Genomic DNA, 13,793 nt, shown 5'->3' with positions numbered 1-13,793 from the left:
TGTTTAGCTTTCAAGGTTACCGAGGAGAATCGCAGCAAAGAGGCCTTTCAAGAATGTAAACACTCGCATGTCGAGGCTACAAGCTGTTTCTGCTCACCGCCGAAAATCTGTACCAGGAATTCCACACACACACACACACACACACACACACACACACACACACACACACACACACACACACACACACACACACACACACACACACACACACACACACACACACACACACACACACACACACACACACACACACACACACACACACACACACACACACACACACACACACTTCAAAACTCAATCAAGACACTGAGACGTTGCTATTTTTTCATTAATTAATATATTTTCTGCATTAAAGTTAACATAGTTTTCTTTTGTGCCACCCTTTAATTTTTCAGTAAGTATTTGATATTTTGTTATATTCAGACATGAGTAAATTTAAGACTGTCTCTTGCAATAAATATCATAAAATAATAGAGCTTCACATAATAAATATTTTTACAACAAAAAAAATGTTTTAACAGACATTTTCTTTTTTTAAAAAATAGCCAGAATTCCTCTTATGGATTTTGAGCATACAATTTACACAAAATAAAAAATAAAAAAAAACAGGAAAGAAAAAACTAAACAAAAAGGGAGAATGCCACAGAATGTGTGTGGGTGGAAGAAGAAACATATCCGAGTGGAGGAAAAAACAATACTATGAGATGGATGTGCTTTCGTTAATGCAACATGAGCAAAGAACTTCCACGGTTTTAGTGTGGTAGCAAACAATAAAGTCAAATATACCTGCTCGCTATGAATACCAGGTAACAGCTACATAATTGCCCTATAGTAGATCGTCCTTCACAGATTTGGTGAGAGGCAGCTCGGACCTGGAGGAAGCTGCCTGCCTAAAAACGGAAGAAAAGCTTTTTTCATATAAATATATATATGAAAAGACCACGTTAACGAGGAGCTGAGGACAGACATAGAAACAGTTAAGGCAAACACTGGTCTGTAAAAACATGGTCCTGATCCAGAAAAAACAAAAACAAAAACAACAGAGTGGTTTTCATTACTGCTTAGCTCCTTATGGTTCCGCAGCGAGGAGGAGGCAGATGGGAGGTGCTTAAAATGTTTGATAAACATTAATTTGTGACTATCGTCAACATTAGCATTGTCATAATAGGATCCACATCAGAGTCTCCTGCGACTCGCGAGCACAAACACTCAGGAGGGCTTTTCCTGGGTCTGTGGGGCCCAGTTCTCCAGTTTACAATACACAGTGTTGGAGTTCTTGCAGCGACAGCCGGGCCTGTTGACCCGGTCGTAGCAGCGCTGGCACACCTTCAGACAGCCCTTGACGGGCGGGTAGCACAGCAGGCAGGGGAAGAGTACCGACATTAATCCCATGCACAGGAAGCGCGAGCAGCAGTGGGAGCGCGACAGCGAGCAGGGGTGGTCGGCGCACGAGTCGCCCTCGTCGTCGTTGGAGCAGTGGTAGAAGATGCCCTTGACCAGGCACATGCAGGTGCCGTGCTCCAGCGCGCTCTCGGCCGAGCACAGGCACTGGCCGCTGCAGGCCAGGCACGACGGCAGGCTCCGGGGGGCCGTGCACTCGCTGCACTTGCACTTCCCGCAGCGCTCGCAGATGAACTGGTGTCCGGCGGTGGCGCCGGCGCCGGCCGCCGCCGCGTTGCCCGAGGCGGACGGGTCCGACTTGCCTTTGCCCTGGGGCTTGAGCGGCGCCTCCAGCGGAGGCCCCTGCTGGGGCTGCGAATGGGCCTTGGGCTGAGTCCGAACGGGCCGCTCAGCTCTGTGGTGGTGGTGGAAGCCCGGGCCGGGCCTGGCGGGGGGCGAGCGGGCCAAGAGTCCCTGCTCAGAGGAGGCACTGCTGTTGCTCCCTGAACTGGCAGCACTTCCTGTGCTAGTGGAGCGGCTGAGCCCCGGGGCCCGGGACCCGCCGTACTGCTGCCCCCCGGACACCAGCACCGCGCCGCCGTGGTGCTGGTGGTGCTGGTGACCCGACGGCCGGTGCTCATAATTGTTGTTCACATTGACGAGGATGACCTCGTGAGTCCTCTCCTGCTTGTCCTGGGGCCGGGGAAGTGTGCGGGGTGCAGGGGGCCTCCGCACCACCGAGGGCCCCTCCGTGTACTCGTTGCTGGAGCGGATGGCCTTGATTTGGTCCAGGGAGAGAATGGCGGCATGCTGGAGCTCCCGCTCGTAATCCGACCTCTGCCGGCTCTCGAGGGAAGGCTGCTGGATCACCACTAATGAACCGCCGGGGCCATGTTGACTTTGGAGCTCCATCTGGGGGGATCACCACTTCCGACATTCACCGTGGACTTGGCATGCATCGGAAAACCTGCCAGAGGGGGGAGAGAGGCCGGTGAGAGACAAAGAAGCGGTGGAGGGAGGGGGGGCGTCAGCAGGCAGAGCCAAAACACAGCACAACTGTCCTGATGGAGGATGGAACTTGACCACATCACTCTCACTATTCACAGACTAGGAGGTCATAATTGTCATTCTGGGGTTTTTTAAAACACATTAGGAATTTAAATCATCAATTCACGTGTTAATACTAGAGACGCAAGTTCAGGTCATTTAAATGTTGTGATCCTGTCAACATGACAATATGTCACTGTGGATCCCGTCAAGAGGCGCAGCCTGCAAAAGTTGACCATTAACGACTTTTCGTACCTTCCTCCGCAACAGGCGCACATCTAGACTTTCAGGCCCTACAAATTCTTCCCTCCTCATTTACATCTGTATGACTAGTTAACATTTAAATGCACCGCGGCGACGAAACGAGGACACGATCCAAGGACCTAAATGAGCTGCCTCACTTAGTATTCTATTACTAAACCAAAGGGATCTCAGAGAAGGAGGCACAAAAGTTGAGCAAAAACAATAAAATCAGACCAAGTTCCGGCAAAATAGGGACAAAACGTCAGCTCGCGCGGCCGAAACGCGCAGTTGTATTCACGTTTATTTGAAGCCGTTAAAATCGCAAACACCGACTGGAATTCGGGTTCGAGCCTCCGTGGAGGTTATGAAACGACAGCGACCCGTGCGACAGGCCAAAAGAGCCGGAGTCCGTGTGCCCCGTGAAGCGCACATCAAAACGCGCGTGGAGAAACTCGGCGAGCGACGCTTATCTTGTTTCTTATCTCTGCTCGAGATGACGCACAATAAATTGTGTTCTCACTATTCGCGCGGAGCGAGTGGAAATGAAGACGCCGCGCGCATTGAAAACGCAGGAGCGTCTAAAGCACAAGGCCGAAGATCAGGGGACATCGGAGGACGCATCCAAACAGACGGAGAAAACTTATGAATGAAAACAAGCGCCGTGGGGGAGGGGTGTTTGTTACAGCCACGGAAAGACACGGGCGTGGAAGTCCATCAATTTCATCAACTGATTGCGCTGAATTTACCCGCTGCGGGTGTTCTGCCCGTGAAAGCGCACAGCAGACAACGCGGACGGTCTCGGGCTTCTTGCACCAGGGGAACAGAACATTTGCGTGGCCGCAGAGCCGCACGCAGGCTCCGTACGTGCGCTGCTGTCGGTCAACACGCGCAGCTGAAGCCAAATGAAATGCGAAACAAGTGTGAATGAGTAACGCGGACACGTACCTATATGCAACCATCCATGACGTGGAATCCATCAAGCAAGGAGCCTAGCGAAAGTCCATCCAGCAGGAAGGGGCAACGTCCACGCGCGGACATTCACAGCCCGATAATCCCAAGCGCGACTGTATCCCTGTGCGTTAGTTTCCTCTCGGTCGGTTTCAAGCAAAGGTTCAGCGCGCGCGCGTCACGCGTGCATAAGTCCCCAGGATGAAACAAATAAATCCACGGAGGAGCTCCGGTGAAGGAGGGAGGGAGGGAGATCTGACGCGCGCGTGGAGGCCGATCTTTAGGTAAAGTAGCCCAGTTAGGAAGTCCCGCAGAAATAGCAACGCGTTTCAGAGGAACCAACGGCGAGTCGTCTTAAATCCAAGAGGCGCTCTCCTCCGAGCCGGCGCAGAAGGGCGGCTTTGATTCGCGGCTCGTCGCGTATTGTTGCGGGACCTGCGCTCTCGTGCATAAAGCGCCGTCTGGTCGCGGACGCGCTGCGCTCTCTTCAGCTCCGCGGGCCTATTCAGCACTGAATGAATGGGAACGCAGGGCTCAGTGATAAGCCAACTCCCATAGGCCATTCACTCCACTGAAAAAGGATACATCGCATCCGCTCCTGATTCATTGGGCAGATGTAGAAGGCCGGGCGATAGGGATGTGTGCACTGCTTAAGGTGGACCGCCTTTCTAGTTCACGTTGGCGGCGACGAGGGGCTCGGGAGAGGAAAAAGCTACTAGTTTCCGCTCCTGCGGCCTGTGAATAATGATTTGAACAAGGTGATGTGACTAAACGCGCCGTTTATTTATGTTCTTGCTGATTCGTCATTGCGCACACGGAATGTGGTGACAAATAAAAGCCTGAACATAGGACGGAAGCACGGAAAGAACATGTCTAATATTATGTAAATAAAGTCGTTTGATCATTCGTGAAGCTTTGAGATGGAAGATAAATTTAGGGAGGCGATTTTACAAAAATGACTCGATAAAGAGTTTCGCAGCTGATATTTGTTATAAATGGCTCATAAACACGTTTGTGGACTTGAACGGATCATTGCTTGCGTCAGAAGCGTTACTATATACATTCACGTGTCGTTAGAATGGAGGGCATCTCCTTGGGCCGCTGACATTTTACAGAAACATCAACAGGACGTCTTCTCTCCTCTCTGGAATGTTCCCATTACGCACTTACGTGTGTCATCGGAGGGAATAAAATGCGTCTGCGTCGCTTCGTGTGCTGGAGAGTTTCCCATCACACGACGGGTTTCACGGAACTTGCAGAACTCGTGGGATGGGGGCAGTGGAGGCGGCTGCTGGGCGCGCTGGTGCCGGACTACCTTAAGAAAAAAGCAGCCCCGCAGCCAGGGGAAGGGCTCCCCTCACCCCCCCCCCCCCCCCCCCCCCCCCCACCCCCTCCCCCTGTTCCCGACTGTCTGGTTTGATTGGTGTCGCGGATGCGCTACATCCGGATCCATGAGAAAAGGAAGTTCAATACAAAGTCAATTTATCCTATTCAAATGGAAAAATCAATAGCTGAATGGCCCCTGGTGCCGTTTGGGGTCAGCGAATGCTCCAGGAAGAACACGAATAAAGCCCCATTACAGTGAACGCACTGTGGCGCAGAAACGCCTCGACGTGCTCGAGCTGGATGTTAAACTCAGCTCGGCGGTGAAGCGAATCCCGCTAGACCGACAGATGGCCGCCGGGATCCCGGCTCTTAGTGGTCGGAAGTGCGGACGGAAATCCCACGATTACAGCAATTAACAGATTTTCCGTGGATGGAAGTGATGAATTTAGCAGCCGCGGCTGTTTTTGTCCCCGTGGACGCAGAGCGGCGGCTCCCCAAACCAGGGGTCTAGGACCCATCAGGGGTCCTCAGAGGGGGCACGAGGTCCAGATAAAGGGCTGTTCCACCGTTTCATCCCGTGGACCTTAGTGTAGAACGATTATGATGAAAAGGCTCAAGCTCTGCACTTTTTCCACATCTTACCAACATATGGTTTATTACCTTCTCTTCAAATATGGGCCTTTGGTTCAATCGGTCTTTCAGAAGACATTTAACAACGTGTCATTTTCACTGTGCGCTCATCCAAAGTGCAACGGGGAACATTCCTTCCCAGAGACGCACAAATGTTTTAACTTACAAATAACCAGAAAACACGCAGAGAAAATGGTGAAAACGGCTAAAACAGACTTACGCATGGATTCAGCTACGGATCCAGCAAATCCAGTTTCCACTGGAACAAAGCTTAAAACTTTAAAACAGAACGTGTTCATAATTGTGAGCTGGAAATGACATTCCAGCTCAAATGTGGGTATTTACAGGTTCTACATCACCATGGTCTGGATTTTATTTACTGTAACGTTCTATGATATGAACAACAAAGGAACAGAAGACAAAAAAGACTTAAATAATGCATTTAATACATTATTAATATTTATATACTCAAACAACAATAATATTGATGATCAATAACTAATGGCTAATAAACAGAGGCTTTATTATCAACTAATGGCATAGAAACCCTTCATTGGTGATTGAACCAACAGACCAGGACAAAAAAATATATATTTTCTAATACAAAATTAGAATGACATCCTTATTTTGACCTCGTGAACAGGAGCAGAGTCAAAAGAAGCACATGCTGCTGTGCTGCTGCTGATAGTTGATATACGACTGGATGAGAGAGTCAGGGATCCGGGGCTTCACATGGTCCAGCGCACCTTCAAAGTGTCTGGCGTGGACGCGCTCCACTTTGATGTCCTCCTGCAGGGCCAGGAGGGCAGCCTCTCTGCATACTGCTGCTATCTGGGACAGGAAGCAGACACAGATTCAGCTGACAGGACAGTGCTATGGCAACGGAGCGTCACATTCTGGATATGCAGCCTTCAACTTAAAGGCATGAGAAACCGTGCGAACAAATGAAGTGATCATTTAAATTTGTGCTAAACAACCATAAGTGAACATTTCATCATCTATGGAAGCGCCGATGTGTTTAGACATCATGAGTTATGTTAATTCTATGTTAATTACCATTTGCACTGGAGCACAAACCTCATAATTCCTGAGGCAACCTCAGATAAATTAGAGAAAGACGCGCTGTGGGAGGACTTCCTCACGCTGGAGAAGACAATCAGCCAAATGACTTGAGTCCAACGTGTAATTATTGAAATGACAGATTATGCTCAGGTGCATCATATAAAAATTGATGCAGAGCATAATGAGGTTTTAAATTCACAGTCATCATATAACGTAGGAAAGTTATATGTTATATATAAAGTCCCTCGGCTGCAGGGACGCATTCTCTGCCTCCCCCCAGAGCCGCTCTTTCACCAGCATCTCTGATCCACTATGCCCGGAGCACAGACCCCCGCTTCTCCTCCTGCAGACTCTGCTGCAGCGTCGGTGGCGTTAGGCAACGGCCGAGCGGGAGCGCTGCAGCAGAGCTGCTGACCTTTGGGGGAGATTCTGCACACGCCAAAGAAGTGACTCACTTCCCAATCGGTGGCGGCGGCTGACGAACGCCAGGCACCTTTCCAGTGCCCCCCCCCACAGCCCTCTGTGACCAGAGCCGTGGCCCAGTGCAGCCACTGGTGGCGTCTGCTGGGAGGTTAGTGGGACAGGCCGCTCATGTGACGCAGCAGCGCTGTGGATCCATCAGCAGTGGGAGTGGCAGCAATGCTCAGTGGACCGGAGCGCATCTCAGGCGACACCGCAGGCCGCTGCTGGTGCTGCTCACTGTCCTCTATGTGAGCACAATCCACAAACACACCAAACGCAAGTCTCCAAGTGGCTTCCCACTGGCTAAACCTGGGTGAGTGCTTAATCCGGTGCTGGGTCCAAGGTTACAGAGTATCGCCCCCTACAGATCACAAGCATCATTTGATTCGCTCACCTTCCTGTGTCGCAAGTTAAGATCATAATTTAGACCTTGCAGCGTCTCATGAAGCTGACATGTTCCAAGTAAGTGAAGAGTCATTTATTATTAAATATCTGTAAATGATGTCTATAAATATCAACATGACATCATCATCATCATCATCATCATATACGGATTGGATGCAGAGACAGGAAAAAACAGGCAGACGGCTGCCAGCTGACGGTCACGGTGTTTTTCAGGGTCAGACAGTAGAATGAGGGGAGATGGCTGCGTGAATGTGCCTTGGCTCCGCTCGCATGCGCCGCTCAGGACAGGTGCTTCGCAGATGTCAGGATGTGAGGCCTGTTTTCCCCCCTCTGCTTCTGCTGCGAGCCAGCGAGCGACGCCGTAAACACGCGTTGTGTGCGAGGGCTTCCCATCACTCAAGTCATTGGGGCCTGTCAGTAATAATGATGCACAACAATGAGGCCATGGATCCCGCTTCCCTGTTTACAAACGCAGTGAGGGCGAGCGCACAAGGAACGAAGCCAGTGGAGAGAGAGAGAGACGCCACATGTTGGTTCAGGGCTGTTCCCAAGCAACATCCAAACAGGAACAGACAAAAGCTGCACAATCAAAAGGCAATTTCTTATTTGCGTTGAGACTCGACTTCCAGGACACGTTAACGTCTTTGTGCCTCGGTCTCATGACTCTCTAGTTAATAATTATTTGGTTGTTTACATCCGCAGCAGCCTCAGGTTTATTAAAAAAAAGAGGGGAAAAAAGCCGGGAGTAAGGTCGCGCACACGCACACAGGCCCCTACATTCATGCTCAGCGGGTTTATGAGCGGGTCTGTGAAGGCGATCAACAAGCCAGTGTTTCCCCCTGTGTGTTTGCCCGTGCAGCCTGTGAAAAAATGAAAAGCCACAAAGGCAAACAGGACGGGCCAAAGAGCCGGGCTGTTAGTAAACGTCAAGGCGTTCCTCGACCGGAGCCAACGTCCAGCGTCGGCCTCAACCCCTGAACCCCCGGAGCCGGCCTCCCGCATGTCCAGGGGGGAGAGCGGGAGGAGGGGGAGAGAGAGAGAGTGTGTGTGTGTGTGTGTGTGTGTGTGTGTGTGTGTGTGTGTGTGTGTGTGTGTGTGTGTGTGGAGGGGTGTCCGTGGCACAGAGGCCTGACTTGTGGCAGCGCAGATAAATTATAGATCGCTCCCTTTTTTTTAAATTTTATTGCAACGCATACTTTATTTTTCATTCCCTCCATAAATTACGTTAGCAATCACTTAAATATATGGAGGGGGTTAAGCTGATGCATTGCAGTGGCTGCTTCATGGTGATGTGAGGCGAGCGCGGAGATCCTGAACGTGGCACGCGGCCAGTCACAAAGTCGGCAAAGCAAATGAAGATTTAAAAAAAAAGGGAGAATTAGGAGCTTCTCGGTTTAGGAACGGGTGAAACGCGCTGACTCACGACGAACGAGGCCGAACAGAGAGCGAGTCAAAGCTGAACAGCGCGGCCTGTGACGAGCGCCCAGAAGCAGAAGTGATCAGCTGATCCACGGAGGACGATCCTTTCTGATAGAAGGATGGTGTCTTTTCACCAGTACGATGCTGTGGAGCTTAAAGCCTCCTCACACAGCGTCAGCAGCAGCGTGTCAGTCATTCTGGTTTTACACAGCGTCAGCAGAGCCTCTCGCACCGCACAGCTTTTTAATAGCGCGCTGGAAAAGTGATAGATACTCAATTGGAGCCTGCACCACATCCTTGTTTCCACATATTCCTCTAATGACCAGTTTCCCCTGGTGGTTCAAAAACCCGACACACACACACACGCACGCACGCACACACACGCACGCACACACACACACACACACACACACACACACACACACACACACACACACACACACACACACACACACACACACACACACACACACACACACACACACACACACACACACACACACACACACACAAATGTGTTCAAGCTTGAGTCTTCCTAAGAAAGATGTCGCACAGTCCGTTCACCACTCTGTCAGTAGGACTCAACTGGCGCAGTGAGAGCGGTGTGTGTGTGTGTGTGTGTGGGGGGGGGGGGGGGGGGGGTCTCTGTGGATGTTGGCAGTGGCGTTCACCTCCACTGTCACAAGGCAGGAAAAGCCATTCAGATCTGCTTTTGATGTTCAAGAGGTTTAAGGAGACACACACGATGCCTGAATTAAACAGAAAAAGCGGTTTCCAGCACCAGCCTCAGGGGGCGGAGCTGATGAGAGGAACAGCTTGGTACCAGAAGAAGGACGAGGTCCGGGACCGATGATAGATGGGTCCAACGTTTGGAAAAACAGGGAGGCCAAAGGTCTGGACCTGGATCCTGGTGCAGGTCCAGGGCTTTTATTTCATTTGCACGTAATCCTACTGCATGTGTTCGTTAACGTCAGAACGACTTATTAACAGCTTGAAGTGCACAGAAACATGATTAGGGCCATTAGCCTTGTGTGTCCTCTATGACTCCAAGGGAGAAACCCTGCGTATTTACACGTGGATTATTAATGCGACTCTAGTTCCACCTCCGGCAGTAGGTCAACAAGTTCACTGCTGTAAAGCGTGGTTAATGTTTACGAAAGGCTAATGGGTTTATGCTGCCGATGACCTTATTAATGAAGGATTCCTATAGTAACATTGTTCATAATTTCTGAAACGTTAGCAAATGAATCATTGACTCCAACTGTGGCGCAGCCGTTAGACAGTGACTTGGATTCAGTGCTTTCAGTCATGAGTCTGTCACAGCGTGAAGCCGTGGGCAGAACCGCAGTCTTTAGACCCCCCCCCGCAGCCACACGTCACCCCACGCCGGCTGAGGGCTGAGGGTGATATACTACCGCGCGTCCAGCCACTATGTGAGGTCCTGTTGTCCTTGTAAGATAAGACAACACTAAATATTAATCACCCCAGAGAGATCATTGGGCCGCGGCAGCAGCGCGTGGTAACGAGATACAGCAAAGGAAAACAGAATAGAAATAAGGACATGAGCTGAAAGGGGGCTACACAAACACAGCCGACACTTTTTAGCACTAGAACGTGTCAAAGAAGAATATATACGAGTGGAGTGAAAAGTCAGCATCGGTAATTAGATGAAGATGCGAAATAGAGACGGCGATAATGTTGGGTCCTGGAGCAGCGATGGAGAAGCTCAGTGACGAGACGCAGTCTTTAAAAGCAGAAATAAAAAATCCACGCTCACAACTAATAAAGTGTAAAAAGAGGGACTTTTCCTGGAGGAGGTGCGAAGGGGCGCGTGCCGTGAGGCAATCTGTTCAGGGCGACCAAAATAAACCTCTGGCAGCGCCGGCAGCGCATACCAGCGTCCGCGGGTCAAATCTGTCTGCTGGACCTTTCGCTTCCTACTTCAACAAAGGCGCCAGTGAGTGTATCAGACGGCCTTAATGAAGGGCTTGTTGGCCGGCCCACCGGCAGCAAATCCTCTGGACCTGCACTGTGTGTTTACTATCAATCCAGCCTTGTGTCTACAGCGGCTACATCCCGTCTTCCCCACCGCCCTCCTGCACAAACAGCCACGTTTACCCCCCGGCTTCGCCCGTCCCCTCCCGGCCTCCTGCAAAACCTCCTCTTCATCAATCTGGACCCTGCGCACACTCCAGCGCACTGATAAGGCCGGGCCGTGCACGTGTGCAGCCACAGCTTTAATGTGGAGCAGTGCAGTCCAACATCAGCGTCCTGCATCCAGCTCTCAGAGGGAATGAAATAATGCATAAATCACCTGATGTGGAGGTGGCAGAGACCAAACTCTCAACTAGAAATAAAATGTTTCACGCAAAAATGGTCCAAGAGGAAGCGTCTGCAGCGACATGTCTGTGCCAAAAGAAACAAGGCCTGACCACAGCTCCATGTGAAACCTATTTAAGACTGCGAGGCGAGAGAGACGGGGTTAAAGAGGGGGAGGTGAGGTTGAGCAGGGAGGGAGGGGAGTCACGTGGAGAGAGCGGAAACATGGGACACGCTCATAAATAGTGTGGAGCGAGCGAGCTGTGGGTGAGCGAGCACATGCTTGCGCTCGCAGCGGAGGAATTCGGGCTTCGTAGAGAGCTGTGATGATGAAAGTGCGCCGGCGCCGTGGACGTTTCCCCACCGCACCGAGCAGACGAGCAGACGAGCAGACACCGACCTCAGGCGAGAGCACGGCTCCGCGCTGCTTCAATGAGAAAAGAAGCATGTGCCTCCAAACAGGCAGAAAGGCAGACTCGCCGTGAGCCACGCAGGAAACGCTGGTCGCGCCCGAGACGCTCGGCGTTGCATGACTCACTGATAATGTAAACAAGGTGCAGGTGCTACTTTGAGGTGGAAACCTCCCACTGACGCTTCCCGCTCGCTGCCACGCTGGGTGCTACCATGCAGGTGCTGCAGGCCACGCCGTCAGGCCCCGAGGCAACGGGCAGTTCCCCAGAACCTTCTAGAGCATCAAGCAGCTGGTCCAACAAACAATCCACTGGGTTCAACAAGCCACAGCAGCGTGTGGCTGAAGGCTACAGCAGGAGAGTCTGTAACCTCTGTTTAACCTGCAGCGCGACAAAGAAAACAGATTCACGACAACAAAAGGTTTGTTGGAAGGAAGCGAGGCTCACAGTTACAGAGGTGTGAAAGGCCGTTTGGTTTCAGCCCCCGACACTTAGAGGATATAAAACACACACAAATACAAGACTCCAACATTCCACCAGGGCCCACGTCACACGGCGTCTAATGCCAGTGTTATTTGAACAGCGGCGGCGTTTTGTTGACGCTTTTTTCCTTTTTGTGCCTGGTGATAAAAATCTCTGCAACAACAAATACCTGGTCATAAATCAGACAGACAACACACAGAGCCAGAGGAGGAACAGCCACAACCACAACAGGTGTTAAGAGGAAACCATTTGTCTTCCTGTGAGGGAGGTTTTTCTGCGTGTGTGTGTGTGTGTGATGAAACTCTTTATCTCTAACTCACTGCCAGACGTGGGCAAACTAATGCAACAATATATAACAGCACAAACTGATGCAATAAGGGCCTGACTCATGAACTGCTTGACGAGAAGCTGCAGATGTGCCCCACGCTCAGCTTCTCGGGAGACGCCGCACTGATTAAAGAGAGAGCAGCGCCGAGCTGTGAAATCCCAGCTGTCGTCACCTCCACGCGTCCTGCATCTAAACACCACCTTCCCGGGGAAATCCTCATTTTGTCAACGACGTGTCGCCGCCGCTCGCGCGTTGATGCTCCATCCAGCTTCCTGGAGGCACCTGTCAATCAAAGCCCAGGGAAGCGAGGTCTGCAGCACGACCTGAGCTGCAGCTTGTGCCATCTGTGTCCAGTGAGCGTCACCACACGTCTTAACGACTCTGAGCCTTTTCCTGTTTATTCCCAGCAAACTGCAGTGGAAAACAACCATCCGGACAAGATCAAACACGACTGGTTTAGATTCACATCCGAGCATCTGCTAATGAGATAACAGGCTTTTATTGCTGCATCAGGCGGCCGTTCACCGCTTTTAGCTTCTCGCTCGGTGTTTTCACTTGTTCAGCTGTGAAACCTGACAACATGAACTCTCAGCGAGTCGTCTTGCTCGTCTCACACACTATAATTAAGCTGAATTACTGTTTTGCTTTGCTTGCTTACTATGCTGGGTGTTTTTCCCTAATCAATTAGTAGTGAGTGATATACAGCTCCTATCGCTGACATTACAGCCAGACGACATGGGCTGCAGGAGAAACAGGATGTTTATAGGTCCAAGGTTCTTATTTAGCATTGTGCAGATTTCATTCAGTAAAACATTTAGTTATTCACCGTGTACTTTTGGCCGTTTTGTCTTTACTTTCTGAAACGTGTTTACAGTTTACAGCTTTTCAACAGGGTCCTGGAACACGGCCTGGAACCGACTCCACGTCGGTGACAAGGTGCAATAAATCCTCGAGGTCCTTTCCTGTCGGGGCTTGATCGCAAACAGAAGAAAAAAAGCGACATGTGGAGAAGCATCACACCTTTTCTTCACCAGCGAGTTAAGCTCTTCTTCGTCTTTATGACAACACTGCGATTACGGTATCAAATGTTGCTCCTGTTCGGGGGAAGCGATGGCAGCGGAGAGGGAGAGCCGGCAGCAGTTTTCTGGGCTGAGCGTGATGTTGAGGTAAAGGTGTGTGTGTGTGTGTGTGTGTGTGTGTGTGTGTGTGTGTGTGTGTGTGTGTGTGTGTGTGTGTGCGCGCGCAGGCTGGAAACCAGATGTCACTCAGGCAGGTAGGAAGACAAGTGATTTTAACAAGCTTCTAGCTCCGAGCTGAGAACGACTGCA

At 50.9% G+C, this 13,793-nt stretch overlaps 2 protein-coding genes across 3 annotated transcripts in view; both read right to left on the bottom strand.

Moving 5' to 3' along the window:
* Window positions 1-321: 321 nt before the first annotated feature.
* Window positions 322-4,213, bottom strand: spry1 (sprouty homolog 1, antagonist of FGF signaling (Drosophila)). The gene is made up of 2 exons (XM_029165751.3): window positions 3,619-4,213; window positions 322-2,350 (listed from the first exon to the last, which is right to left on the bottom strand). Exon 2 carries the CDS (start codon window positions 2,293-2,295, stop codon window positions 1,213-1,215), a length of 1,083 nt encoding a protein of 360 aa, XP_029021584.1. The 5' UTR covers window positions 2,296-2,350; window positions 3,619-4,213; the 3' UTR covers window positions 322-1,212.
* Window positions 4,214-6,001: 1,788 nt separating this feature from the next.
* Window positions 6,002-13,793, bottom strand: part of LOC114864907 (ribosome biogenesis protein SPATA5-like) — a 44,190-nt gene continuing 36,398 nt past the window's right edge. For both annotated transcript variants that reach the window (XM_029165915.3, XM_029165916.3), the window contains exon 3: window positions 6,002-6,408. In XM_029165915.3, coding sequence (XP_029021748.1) covers window positions 6,229-6,408 — 180 coding nt within the window. In that variant the 3' untranslated portion in view covers window positions 6,002-6,228. The remainder of the gene's footprint in view (window positions 6,409-13,793) is intronic.

The sequence above is a fragment of the Betta splendens genome, chromosome 10 (assembly GCF_900634795.4).
Source record: "Betta splendens chromosome 10, fBetSpl5.4, whole genome shotgun sequence".
Lineage (NCBI taxonomy): Eukaryota > Metazoa > Chordata > Actinopteri > Anabantiformes > Osphronemidae > Betta > Betta splendens.
Note: the sequence above shows the minus strand (reverse complement) of the source record. Positions and strands in the feature narration are given on the sequence as shown.

Coding starts and splice junctions, on each gene's coding strand:
- spry1 (XM_029165751.3), bottom strand. CDS start 2,295: ATGGAGCTCCAAAGTCAACATGGCCCCGGCGGTTCATTAGTGGTGATC.